Source organism: Lactuca serriola, chromosome 6, assembly GCF_051521515.1.
Source record: "Lactuca serriola cultivar US96UC23 chromosome 6, Lser_US96UC23_V15, whole genome shotgun sequence".
NCBI classification, from domain to species: Eukaryota; Viridiplantae; Streptophyta; class Magnoliopsida; order Asterales; family Asteraceae; genus Lactuca; species Lactuca serriola.
In genome coordinates, this window is record NC_136413.1 from 17,042,604 (window position 1) to 17,056,023 (window position 13,420).

At 30.4% G+C, this 13,420-nt stretch overlaps 1 protein-coding gene across 1 annotated transcript; it reads left to right on the forward strand.

Moving 5' to 3' along the window:
- The first annotated feature begins 359 nt into the window (after positions 1-359).
- Positions 360-5,586, forward strand: KAT3 (potassium channel protein). The gene is made up of 13 exons (XM_079005816.1): positions 360-668; positions 2,039-2,254; positions 2,536-2,697; positions 2,966-3,023; positions 3,100-3,417; positions 3,493-3,732; positions 3,995-4,093; positions 4,177-4,209; positions 4,399-4,584; positions 4,727-4,804; positions 4,885-4,951; positions 5,016-5,162; positions 5,295-5,586. Exons 1-13 carry the CDS (start codon positions 481-483, stop codon positions 5,396-5,398), a joined length of 1,896 nt encoding a protein of 631 aa, XP_078861942.1. The 5' UTR covers positions 360-480; the 3' UTR covers positions 5,399-5,586.
- The last annotated feature ends 7,834 nt before the right edge of the window (positions 5,587-13,420 follow it).

The following is a 13,420-nucleotide window of genomic DNA, read 5'->3' on the forward strand; positions in this document are numbered from 1 at the left end:
GTAAAATCTTTTTGCGAAGATATATAAACCTTTCATTTTAACAAAAAGGAAAAAAAGTGTGTTTGGGTCAATCGGGTCAACCCTATCCATAAACCCATGATCCAATTTGATTCAAATCATGACATAAATGATAAAACCATGATCAATCTTTTAACAGCTGTTGTTCATTTTGTCAAAATCCAAACACACACACACACAGAAAGTCAAACCATCCAAGGGCCAGCAAGCAACAAATTTAAAATATAAATTTTGTATTTACCAATAAAGTCAAACCCTATCACCAATATCTTAAGCAAAATGTAATTATCGTTTGGGTTTTTGTTTAATTAATATATTCTACTCCGAATTGAATAATGCAATTATGCAAGGCAAACCCCAATGCCTCCTTTCTTAATTGCTGGTTTAATCCGAATCTATTTACTAATCAACATCCCATAAAAATATAGATCTAATCTCTCTCTGTCTAAAGACTCACCGGAGATGAAAGAGAAGTCACCGGAAAACCGATCTCCGGTGCCATTACTGTACCGGAGACATTCGAGTGGAGATATTATGAACAATCTGGCATCAGTCTCAAGCAGTCTGTTGCCAGCTTTTGGAACTGTTGTTGGCGGCGATTCACCTCCCCTTAGAGACTATGTCATTGCACCTTATGATCGACGCTACAGGCAAGTTAAGTGTTTATATGTTTGAAAGTTGTACACCATGCATCAAAATGTGTACGATTGCATGTTCTTTCGCCATTGAAGAAACTTTTCCAAGATTATTTTCATCAAATCTTCAACTGTCTTGTAACTTTTTATCTTCTTTTTTTAATAGTTTAAGCCTTTGGAATTCAGTTATAACAAAAATCTTATACATCGGATATGATATTTTTCATTTATTTAAAAGTAATTTTATTATTATTATTATTATTATTATTATTATTATTATTATTATTATAAGTATTATTATTATTATTATTATTATTATTATTATTATTATTTTATAGAGTTGTGAGCTCATTTACTTTAAAATAAATTGATTAGAATTACCTTTTATGATAGATCAAATGAGTAAAAAATAAAAAGATTGATCTATTTTTTTTTGTTGTCTGTATACAATAATTTATGTTTTAAAAGATTGTATTACAACTTTATATATAAAACATGAATTATTATGTATTCAGAAATTTTTTTTGTACCAATCACTTTCCAAAATAAAACAAATTAAATGGATCTAAGGAGCCAAAAGTTTGAGATTTAACATTTATTAAATTTTTTTTACTTGTAATTGTCTAAAATATTTAATATCAGCATCTCGCACGAAATTTACAAGGTTTAACCTTGAAGAAAACAAGAAAGTTTGAGATTTGGCATAGATTTGTTGCCTGCATAAAGTACATACATTTGAAGAAAACAAGAAACTTTGAAATTTAGCATATATGGTTTAATTGGTTTTGATTAAGGGATGTTATTTTGGATATTAACTTTCAGGTGCAAGTTTATTTTGGATATTAAATTTGTGTAAATACTACATAATATTATTTTTATATGTAATAATTCTATGTATTTCTTTGTCATGGTAAATATTACAAACAACAATTGAATAGCTAAAAGCCAAATATCAGATCAATTAAATGAATATAATATTGGTAGTTTTTTTTAATAAAAGCAATAAAGAAATTTAAAAATTCACGCCGCTTGATTGATAGTACTAAACGAAAAACGCAATTAAAGGGATAAGTATTCTCTGACCAGCGACCACGCCCTTCATCATGGCTTTCAATAAATTATGGAAGTCGATTGATAATTTTTTATTTTGGTTTGTTTAAAGTTACATTATTACAAAAATATTGTAATTTACTGAAGGAAACAGGGAATAATGTTTTATGGACTGAATATATATTTTAGACAGCTTTTAACTCGCTTGTCCTACGTGTTTCTTTTTAGGTGTCTTTTTAATTTTACTAATTGTTTTGCACGCATAAGTTATTTATTGGAATGTAGTGTTTCAAAAAAGTATTTGAGATTTCAATCTTTCATGTAAATGTATGTAGATGGTGGCAAGCATTTCTAGTGGTACTTGTTATATATTCCGCATGGTCATCCCCGTTTGAGCTGGCTTTCAAGAAGGTGGCCACAGGATCTCTCCTATACGTCGATTTAGTAGTCGACTTCTTTTTTGTCGTTGACATCTTCTTAACTTTCTTCGTGGCCTATTTGGATAAGTCAACATATCTACTTGTCGATGATCATCAAAAGATAGCCACAAGGTATCCTAAACAAACTATTCTAAATGTATCCAAAACATGCATTATTGCCCCATGGCATATCATAGTTGGTTCCAATATGCTATATCTAAAGTCAAAAGTTTCGGCCTCAACAATGTCATATTTAATTTTAATATGGATTAGGCTAACTGTCTGCTTGATTTACCTCTCACATGATGCTCTAAGACGGACAGTGTGGGCTAACTCATGACAGAATAACCTATTTTGCAAAACAAAAAATGCATTATTTTCCATTATACCATCTACTTTGTGTGTTTTTTTAGGTATGTCACTCATATGATGTTCCCAATGGATGTGGCATCAACACTCCCATTTCAAGCAATATACAGACTCTTCACTGGAAAACTACACCGTGGGGAAGTCTTTGGCTTTCTTAATCTTCTTAGGCTTTGGCGGCTAAGGCGTGTTAGCGAGCTCTTCTCAAGGTACAAACCATGAAACTTGTTGAACAAACATTCTATATATTTTGCCAAATAGTATAAAATCTAAAGCATCAAAATATCTACTTTATAAATGATCAAGGGTTTGAGTCTTAGACTGTAGTATGAATATTTCAATTCCAATGTCCATTAAACTCCTTATGGGCCCCAAGCCTCTAATGTCATTAACCTAGATTGCAGTAGTATAGGCCAGCTCAGGGGTTGCTGAAAGAATAATAAAATTTACTGAAACAAACTCTTGTTATCTAAACAGACTAGAGAAGGATACACGCTTCAGCTACTTCGGGACAAGAACTCTCAAGCTAATTTGTGTTAGTACCGCTTTTACTTAACCTATTTGATTATCTAACTGGCAAAAATATAATTGGTATTTTTTGGATATCACAGGTTACACTTTTTGCAGTGCACTCAGCTGCGTGCTTTTACTACTGGATAGCGACTCATCATAAACAATCGGATGATACATGGATCGGATCTATTATTCACAACTTTGAGGACAGAAGCATTTGGTTAGGATACACGTATTCAATGTATTGGTCAATTGTGACCCTTACAACTGTTGGCTATGGTGACTTGCATGCAGTAAATACAGGAGAGAAAGTATTCAATATCTTCTATATGTTATTCAACATCGGGCTCACCTCTTATCTAATTGGAAACATGACCAATTTAATCGTCCATAGTGCTGTTCGAACTTTTGCCATGGTAAGTTATTCATTTTTTTTTAATAATGATCATGTCACTTGTGTGATGATATCTTATTTTAACTTTATCCTACAGAGGGATGCAATCAATGAGATTTTAAGATATGCGAGCAAGAACAGGCTTCCGGAAGGATTGAAAGAGCAAATGTTGGCACATATGCAACTTAAGTTTAAAACAGCTGAGCTACAACAAGAAGAAGTTCTAGATGATTTGCCAAAGGCGATTAGATCTAGTATTTCTCAACATTTGTTTCGTAAAACTGTTGAAAAGACTTATCTTTTTAAAGGCATTTCAGACGACCTTAGCAGACAATTGGTATGAATTATTCTTCTTTTCATATATTAGTAGCAATTTTTTTCTTTATAATACATTATTATACTTTGCAAAATCCATCCAATCATAGCATTCATAATTGCTTTGTATTTGAATGAGATTACTAAAATGAGGTAAAATTTTGAAAGTACAATGTTGTAATGGGAATAAATGGAAGTATAATGCTACATTTAATAAAAAAAAATACAAGTATGTTGCTATTTATTGCATCAATGTTAGCTTGTATTGTGGTTTTTGTTGGCAGGTTACAGATTTAAAAGCAGAATACTTTCCACCTAAGGTTGAAGTTATATTACAAAATGAGATACCAACGGATTTCTATATTGTAGTATCTGGAGCAATGGTATATAAAATCTTTAATAAATCAAATTCTAATGTTATTTACTCATCCGAGATTCTGAATTTCTAATGGTTTATTAATTCTAGGAGGTGCTGACACACAAAAACGGAATGGAACAGGTATATATTATTTTCTTAATGGGCACCGGAGAATTAAGCAGTTAATTAGCAATGTAAAGATAGTAATCAATATATTTAGTAAAGAAAAAAGATTTCTATCTCTTGCTTTAGCTTCAATAAGTTTAAAAAGATTGTGATTTGTATGTGTATTGATGCTAGGGTATTAACTAAGGCCCATCTATGTTTTAGTTTTTGATAAAATTAGGCCCAATGGATATGTTTGGTGAAATTGGTGTACTCTTCAACATTCCACAACCTTTCACTATAAGAAGTAAGAAACTTTCTCAAGTAGTCCGAATTAGTCACCATCGCTTCAAAAAACTAGTGGAGCCACTTGATGATGACGGAAAGACAATAATGTCCAACTTCACACAGGTATTTAACTAGTAATGCCTCATTTATATTTCTCTATATTGAAAATATAAAACTTATAGGTAATGAATCTAAAGGTTAAAGTCATTTCACGCCCTCTAAAAGTGCACAGATCTTTAGTAAGATGACATTTTTATGCTCTCAGTATCTCAAGGACTTAAAGAAGGAAATGCAAGACGAGATGCCATTTTTGTCAGAGCTTTTATTGGACTTGAATATTGAGGTAAAACATTGTATTGATATTGGTATGAAATTTCAGCATTAGCAAATGAAAGCTAACATTTTTTTCCATCCTCATTATAGCAAACCAGATCGGTTAATCAATCAGAAAATCGTGAAGCATCGAATTATGGTCGAGATGATGGAGAAGGTTGTTGATAATCTTATTTTTTTTCTATTTGGGTAAATAATCTAATAAAAAATATTATTTTTAGGAACACCCACTTCTGTTCTCTCAAACACATTTCCCTTAAGGGTGGTAATCCATGGACATCATCCACATGAGAAAACAATAGATGGAAAAAGGACAGGAAAGCTTGTCCACTTACCAGACTCAATAGAAGACCTTTTGAAATTAGCAGGTGAGCAATCCAACTGCAACTAGTGTATTTTGAGCTATAAGCTTATAACATGTTATTTGAATGCCATAATGAATTTTAGATTGTAAGTGAATGAAGATATCTTCCTCAATTTATAAAGTTGTTATCATGCAGAGAAGAAGTTTGGGAAAAGAGGAACTACAGTTCTCATGGCTGATGCATCTCAAGTGGAAGATCTTAATGCTTTAAGAGAGAATGACCACCTGTTTATATCTTGAATACATGATAATATAAAAAACCCAAGCTTATTTTTCCAGATAAGGCAGTTGCTTTAACTTGTATAAATTTCAAATACATACAAAATGTTGTCTACAGACAAAGATGCAGAATGTAAGACCAAAATAAAAAAACATTGTTGTTTGGAGAATATTAAAAGAAGTTAGCAAAGAGAGATGATTACCATGAATTTTAGCTTTTAGCTACTCTCTCTGTTGTTCAGCATGTATAGAATAGAGTAAGCTGCTTTCTGGAATTGATCTTTGTCTTCCTCCAAACTTCATTTCTCCATTTCTTCTATGATTCCACCTAAAGTCTTGTCAATTTCGTTGAGTACAAAAGAAATAGGCAGAAAAGACCATGAAAAACAAATGGTTTCATGAATATAATCATTTCCATAAGTTAAAGTATAGTAGCCACTAAAATCACTTGGTTAGTATGAATGGATAATTGAGATGTTGTGAGGCCTTAGCATAAAATGGTGATATATTAATGGAGAATTATGATTCTAGGGAGCAAAAATTCACTTGGCCAAAAGAAGAAGTATATATATCCCAAGTCCAGATCTGGATCTATTATTCATCTCGGTATCATATTAACCAAATACAAATGAATAGAATGAACGCCTTTGAGGATGAAACATTGTATTATGTATCACTTAATCCCATTTTCAAATGGTAAGAATCTCCATCAACAGATTTTCTCATATCATTGACTTCACAATAGAAATCGCACACACAATTTATATAATCCTCTTTTTAAACGTACATAATGACATTTGAACCAATCTTTTTCTAAAAACTTAACTAAGTAGGACCAATATTCAACGTGTATGGCCGTAGTATAGAGAATAACCATAAGCAATTATCGTATGTTAAATGAACTCTAAAAAATGTTGTATGAATATCTAAGCAGAACATTGTTCATAGAATTCTGTTACGAATTTGCTTCACATCAATGCAGATTTATATGAAAAACTTGGAATATTCGTTCGTTTAGAAAATAATTACCACTGATCAATATACAAGTGTGTGTGGAGAGAACTAGTACCATAGGCGACAAAGGAGATAGAGGTCTGACCATTGGAAACTCATTGGAAACTGGAATAAGTTGCCTATTACAGGAGGCAGATGTCAGCGGTGAAGAAGACGCCATCGAAGCTTAAAACTGTTAAAAAAAAAAGACTATCTAATCTCTGTTTTAGCGCCATCTCTAATAACCTGATCCCAAATTAAAAGAAAGAAATTGAAGAAAATGGATGCAATGAGAAAAAAAAAGAAAAAAAGAAATTAGTGTTCAACGAAGGAAGTAGAAGAAAATATAAGGATTTTGAAAGATAGAACAAAATGTTTAAATTTTTTTTCATTTCTTTTCAACCTGGAACATAAGACAAATTTCTTTTCTTTTTCTTTTTTTTCCTTACTTTCTTTTCCATTTTTTTTCTTTTCTATGTTGCAACTCTGGAACTAGGGGAAGAGTTTTTTTTAAGGAATGAAATTGAAGTAAATGGGAGTAAAATTGTGGAAATAAGTGATTTTAAATTTTTTTTTTTGAAAATGTAGGGAAAAAATTGAGTGTTTTTGAGTTTTTTTTAAAGAAAGAGAAACGAAGGAAAATGGAGAAAATTTTTTCTTTAACTTTTTATTTTAGAAGGGAAAATGAAAGAAATACAATGATCACAAAAAGAAAAAAGTTTATTTTTTATAAAATATTTTCTCTTTCCTTTGATGACGGGTATAAAAAGATTATTGAGAATAAAAGTCAGATGAGAAAAAATGATAGACATGACATGCTGGGCATCACTCAAGTGCATGACCCAAACGCAACACTCAAATACACAACCTCATGAATCGCATCTAAAACCGCACCCATGATATGGTGTTCCTAGGTACGGTTCCAACGACCACACCATACGGTTAGACCCGCACCGTGAAGCTTTATGTCCAAAAAAACAATTTGATTTATTCTCTCTATAATTTATGACACCTTTTGTATTTATTGTTGTCCTAGAAAAGATTTGGACCTCATAGGCACTAAAGTTGAGAGTCAAATATTTGTTGGTAGGCGGTAGTATTTAATAGAAAAACCATGAGCTGGTGAATTAGTTTGTTGAAATTATTTTATTAGTTGTCTTTATTTATAAGGTTAGCAAGTCGTGTATAACACTAGCTGAATATAAAAAAATGTTAAATAGTTAAGTGATGAATATTAAAGATTTATAAATCGATAATTCAAATAATAAAGGATTGAAATTATAAATAAATAAGTACATCGATATATAATAGTTTTGAAACGTAATTGTAGTAAAAAAAACAAAAGTAAGCAAACAGAATCAAAATATTTTCTTAGAAATGATAACACAAACACTATATTATCACAAACACTTTAGCGGCAAACATACATACACATATGATAAAATAAAGACACTGACACACACAATCACATATATGAGAGAGTGAGACAACTTCTTTATAGTCAACAAGACATCAATTTTGGTACCTGATTAACTACATTTACAGAAATGATCCATTTTAAAGTAAATTTACATAAACAGTTAACTAAATATAAAAAATAGGTTTGGTATTAAAAATTGCATAAAAGGCGTGGGATTAAAAAAATTAACTTAAATGGTCCATATTTAAGTAGATTTACAGAAACAGCTCGGAGTAAAATAAATTGACATTAATGGTATTTTAGAATACAAAATACCTCTTGAAGCCAAGCCATGTTTAACTAAATAAAAAATGAGTCAATAAAAAATATATAAAGGGTGTGAGAGTAAAAAAAAATTAACATAAACGAGCCATATTTAACTAAATTTACAGAAACAATCATTGTTAAAATAAATTTACCAAATATTAAATTTATAAAATTCTTTAAACTGTCATATTCATTTGAAGTCCGAATAATATCATATTTTTTGTAACATCTTTACTATTTGCATTTCATTTTATACTATAATTTCACTTTATTTGGTAACATATATATTAGAGTCTCCCGAAGACCAGGTATGAAAGCGGAAATATTTTTAGTTTTTCTGTATAATGTTGAATATGTAAAAAAATTTAAATTTTCTAATTCATTCGTTCGAAATTGGAATAACACAATATTTTTTCCGACATGTAGTTTATTGTGTGTACTTCACTTTAGATTATAATTTTGCATTATTTTGTTACATATTCAATAAGTTATAGCCCCTTAAAGACGAGATATCAAGGATAAAATATTTTCAAATTTTCTATAAAATGATAAAACAATTTCATCAAATTTTTATTAAGTATTGCTAACAATACTTGACTCTCAACTTTTTTTACTGACAATTTAATGTCACTAGATCATATTTTGTTGTATTTTTTATTTATCACTCAATATATATATATATATATATATATATATATATATATATATATATATATATATATATATATATATATGGTCAAATCACTTTTATGATTTTTACATCTAAGCACATATGATTTAATCAGTAGTTTTTAATATTTTTTAATTATATTAGTTTTTAATATTTTTTATGCCGATATCGTGTCATATTATTTTAATTTTATTAGAATGACAATATTAATAATAAGGATAAACTAAATATTAATAAAAAGGTATATATTTTTATTAATTACCAGATAACACAACTATTTGAATATTATTATGAACGAATCAATGAATATGTATTAGCACGTTCAATCATATGAAAATAATATGTATAAATACATATATGTAGTATCAGTTGTCTTGATTGAAAGATATGAAAATTATTTGAAAATTTGATTTAACCATGCTGTAATAAAACATTTTAAAAGGCTTAGCTACACAGCTTATTACCGGTTTATTATTTCACTTGTTGTACGATGATAATTAAATTAATGAAAAAAATTCTATTAACATTAAAAGTAACATTTTATTTTAATTAGTGCTTACTGTTGTTCACATATGAGATACACAAGTGCGAGACTATGGTTTACACAAGTGTTCTTTTTCGACTCTATGTATCTAACATAAGCTTTAGTTCGTTTATATCATTTTTTTCTGGTTTTACGAGAATATTAGAAATAAAATAATACAAACAAACCAAAACCTAAACACCAAGTACTATTTGCATTTGTGGGTGCACCTTATGAGACAGAGCTTCAAATCGACTCCAGCTGCAAAATCAAGTCATACAAACATACAATGAATAAGTTAATGACAACAAAAATATCTATCAATTCCTCTTTACTTACTCCATATTTATGAAAACCTTGTTAATATACAAGACATATTAAATAATATGCCTTCCTAGAGATTTTCAACTTGTTACCTTTTATATATTACATACAAATTGGTAATAGTTTTTGCTTCAAAGCCAATTTTGGTTTTTGATTTTATTCTAAAAAGTTTAATCACCTCTATTAATTAACTACAAAATCTAAAAGGGACTATCACAAATTCACAATATATCATAATTTACATGTGTTTCTGTTCGGAAATTAATTTAACTTCTTGATTGAGAGAGAGAGAGAGAGAGAGAGATTACCATGACCATGAATAAGGCAACTATGCAAAGAACAACCGATGATGCAATAATACTTTTTACCCAAGCCAAAATGAGGAAATGTGGGTTTGTTATTGAGAGATATGGGAGGGGTATTTGGTAATGGAGATCCAGCAATTTCACTAGCCGATGATGAATGGGTTGAAATTTGACCCGATTCAGGAAAGCAGTTGGCTAAACAATTCCAATAACATGGTGATTTTTCTTCAGGCTTTTTGTCAGCGATAAGTACACACTGATTGAGACACCCACCCCAGCACCCGTACACCCCAGCCCTCCCCGGATGTATTAACAACATTAGAACAACCAAAGTACCGATTAAAGTACTACCATTCATCATCCTTCTCGAAGTATAACTTATCCCCATTTGATGATCCACCTCTCAAGAGTCAAGACTCAAGTAAAGCAATTTCTTGCTCAATTGAGATTGAAATCTGTTGACTCTCAAGGGGAAAAGTTATAAGCCATACATGCACCAAACTCAAATCAATGCTCATAAATGTGGTTTTGACTTGTATCTCTAAAAAGAAGGTGGCGGTTATCTTTTTTCTTTATTGAGGTTTTTCATGCGGTGGAAATAAATTCTAGAAAATAAAGTTTTATCTCAAGTATAACAAATATAGTCATGTTACACATGTTATTTGGTAGTTTATTGGAATTTTCAAAGTACGGATTTGATGTACGTAATAGTTTTATTTAATTTACGAAAATAAGTTTACTATCGTATCATGGGATAATACTTTACTATCGTATCATGGGATAATACTTGATTTTTAATTGGGAAATCTTCAAAAAAATCCTAATATTTACGGAAAAGCTAAATTTTAGTCCAAAGATTTTTTTTTTTAAGATTTTCCTTGAGAGGTATCGGGAAGAAATTGGAATGGAATAATATCGATTCAGACAGAAGAAGAGGTTCTCGATTGATGAATGAAAAAATCCTGAAAACCGGTAAAATTTATATTTAAACCATTTTTGACCGGTTGAAACCGGTATCAAATTAATTTGAGACTATTTCGTAAACTAACCCAAAATAATGAGACTTTTCTGTAAACAAAAATATTATGATTTTTCTGCAAACAAAACCCTTATTATTATTATTATTATTATTATTATTATTATTATGAATAAGAAGACTATTTTTAAAACTTGTTATTATTAATATTGTTAATAATACATATAAATGTGTTTAAATGAAAAATAATATTAATGACGTTGTTTAAGGTGGAGGTGATGTTTTTAACATTGAAATCATGAATGTCTGATTGTATACTTTTACATTGTATATGGTCAATTCAGAATATTAATACTTAACAATTTAAAAGAAGTTGCATATTTGTAAAATTGTTTACAAATAGTTTAAGGTAGAAGGATTTCTCACTTTGTATATAAAATTGTTTAAGGTAGAAGGATTACTTTCCAAATGCAAGAGATCTACTACAAACATCTACATAGGTAGCCCATGGGTATGGTGAAAAGACTCACCTCGAATGCAGAAGCTTCCTGAAGAAATCCTTAGTTGTTGCCCCACCAGCTACCCGAGCTGTCACTACCAATCAATATAGCGAATTAGCAATTGGGTCCCATACCATAATCCTTAACCCATGCATGGGGTAAAATGTCCATTTTACCCCTAGCTCAATATGATCCAAAACTAAGGGCCCAAACCAAAACAAAGCCCAACATTTTAATGTCCATAAAACCATCAATGGCCCAATTTTCCAAACTGGGCCCAGACCTTTCTAATGGACCTTATACTAAAGCTCAATATTCTCCTTAGTCAATAATCCTGACCAAATGTCACACCCCAAAACCAAGAACGGTGGAAACGTTCTGGGGCGGAGGACGTCATGTAAAGTAATGCAACAGTGTAAAGTAGTAAACAAGCCACAACATCATCCATTGCATTAATAGTATAATTTTAAATACAAGTGTGTTCTTTCATAGTATAAAACAACATAATGAATATTCAAAATAAAAGACGAGTCTTGACTGCTCCATCTTCACAAAACCTGGTCGTCGTACCTGTCTATTTGTGACCTGAGAATACAAGTTATTTTGAAAGCGAGTATCAGCATAAAGCTGGTGAATTCATAAGTATTTTAATGTCATTGATTTGTAAATAAAACTTGTAATTATTTTGAGGAAAAGTTTGTATACGTATGAAAACCCTAGAAAATCTCATATTTCCTACTAGTATAAAAAGTAGTATTCTACCAATACTCGATTGTTTTGAAAGTAGTCTTCTACCAAGACCCAACTGTTTTGAAAGTAGTCTTCTACCAAGACCCGACTGTTTTGAAAGTATGAACCTCTATATAAGTGAAGGTTTGTCCCTTGTACAACTATTATTATTCAAATCTAATCTACCTCATCGATTATGTGAATGCGACAAAAAATAAAGGTAATAAGGAAATAATTTAATAACTGAAATCGTAACCTTTTGTACTAGGATAATCACGGCGTGGGAACTCGCCGATAGGTACAACTGTAGACACCCATCGATGTACATTTGTCGTTTGTAAAGTGTAAGTACTGTAGTATTGTATAAAGTGACTACTATTGTACTAATTGCCTTAATTTGAGTATTAAGGTATAATGTGATGGCTAGATCCCATACTAAACACTCTCCTTATCAAGAGATTCTGGAAACCAAACGCGACCTCTGTAATGATTGCAAGTCGTGAACATCCACATTAAGATTATATGATCATGTATACCCAATATAACTATCACCTTTTGTTTAGAACAATGTGTTAGTGATTCATTGGTATAGTTAGATCCTGTAATTGTTCCATGCTATAGCACCTTATTATGTTTGTTCTGTTATCGTGTATTGTATCTTCCTCCGTGTTTCTCTTTATTGTGTGTCCTCTTATGTTATCGTGTATTGTATCTACGAAATACTATCTATGTAATTGTCTCTCTTTTAATTGTATCTCTTGTAATTGTATGTAATAGTATTTCTGTAATTGTACTTCTGTAATAGTATGTAATGTATTAGTATAGACTCATGAATGAACTGACTCTTGTGTGATTCTTTGTACTTGGAATAGTAAATAGTATCTCCTAACTATACCTATTATAGTTACTAGTAATGTATGTGTATAACCGAAAGTATGCCTTTGCTACCCAAAGGTACTGAACTGATTGATGGAACTTTTATGTCTATATATGTATATATGATATATAACTAATATTTAGACGACATTCGGATGAATAATCGATACCCTAAGGCCAGATCCAAACGAGGAAAAGGAATTAAAGCGAGTTAGCCGTCCTAAGTCCTTTAAAAATTGCTTATATAACTATACATATATAGGCATGCATTTGACAATATAAAAGTATAAAAAAAAGTTTTGTAAAACCTTTGAAAAGTTTAATAACTAAGAAATGATGACTTGATGTCAGATTATAAAACGTTTTGAAAGTAGTTTGTTTGATAAGATAGTTTTAAGTATAAGAAAAACCTTTGTTTGAA

What these genes read in the sequence shown, in the direction of transcription:
- KAT3 (XM_079005816.1), top strand. Translation starts at nt 481, where the DNA reads ATGAAAGAGAAGTCACCGGAAAACCGATCTCCGGTGCCATTACTGTAC. An exon ending in TTGTAGTATCTGGAGCAATG is followed by an intron (nt 4,094 to 4,176) that starts GTATATAAAATC and finishes TATTAATTCTAG; the next exon opens with GAGGTGCTGACACACAAAAA. An exon ending in TAATGTCCAACTTCACACAG is followed by an intron (nt 4,585 to 4,726) that starts GTATTTAACTAG and finishes TTATGCTCTCAG; the next exon opens with TATCTCAAGGACTTAAAGAA.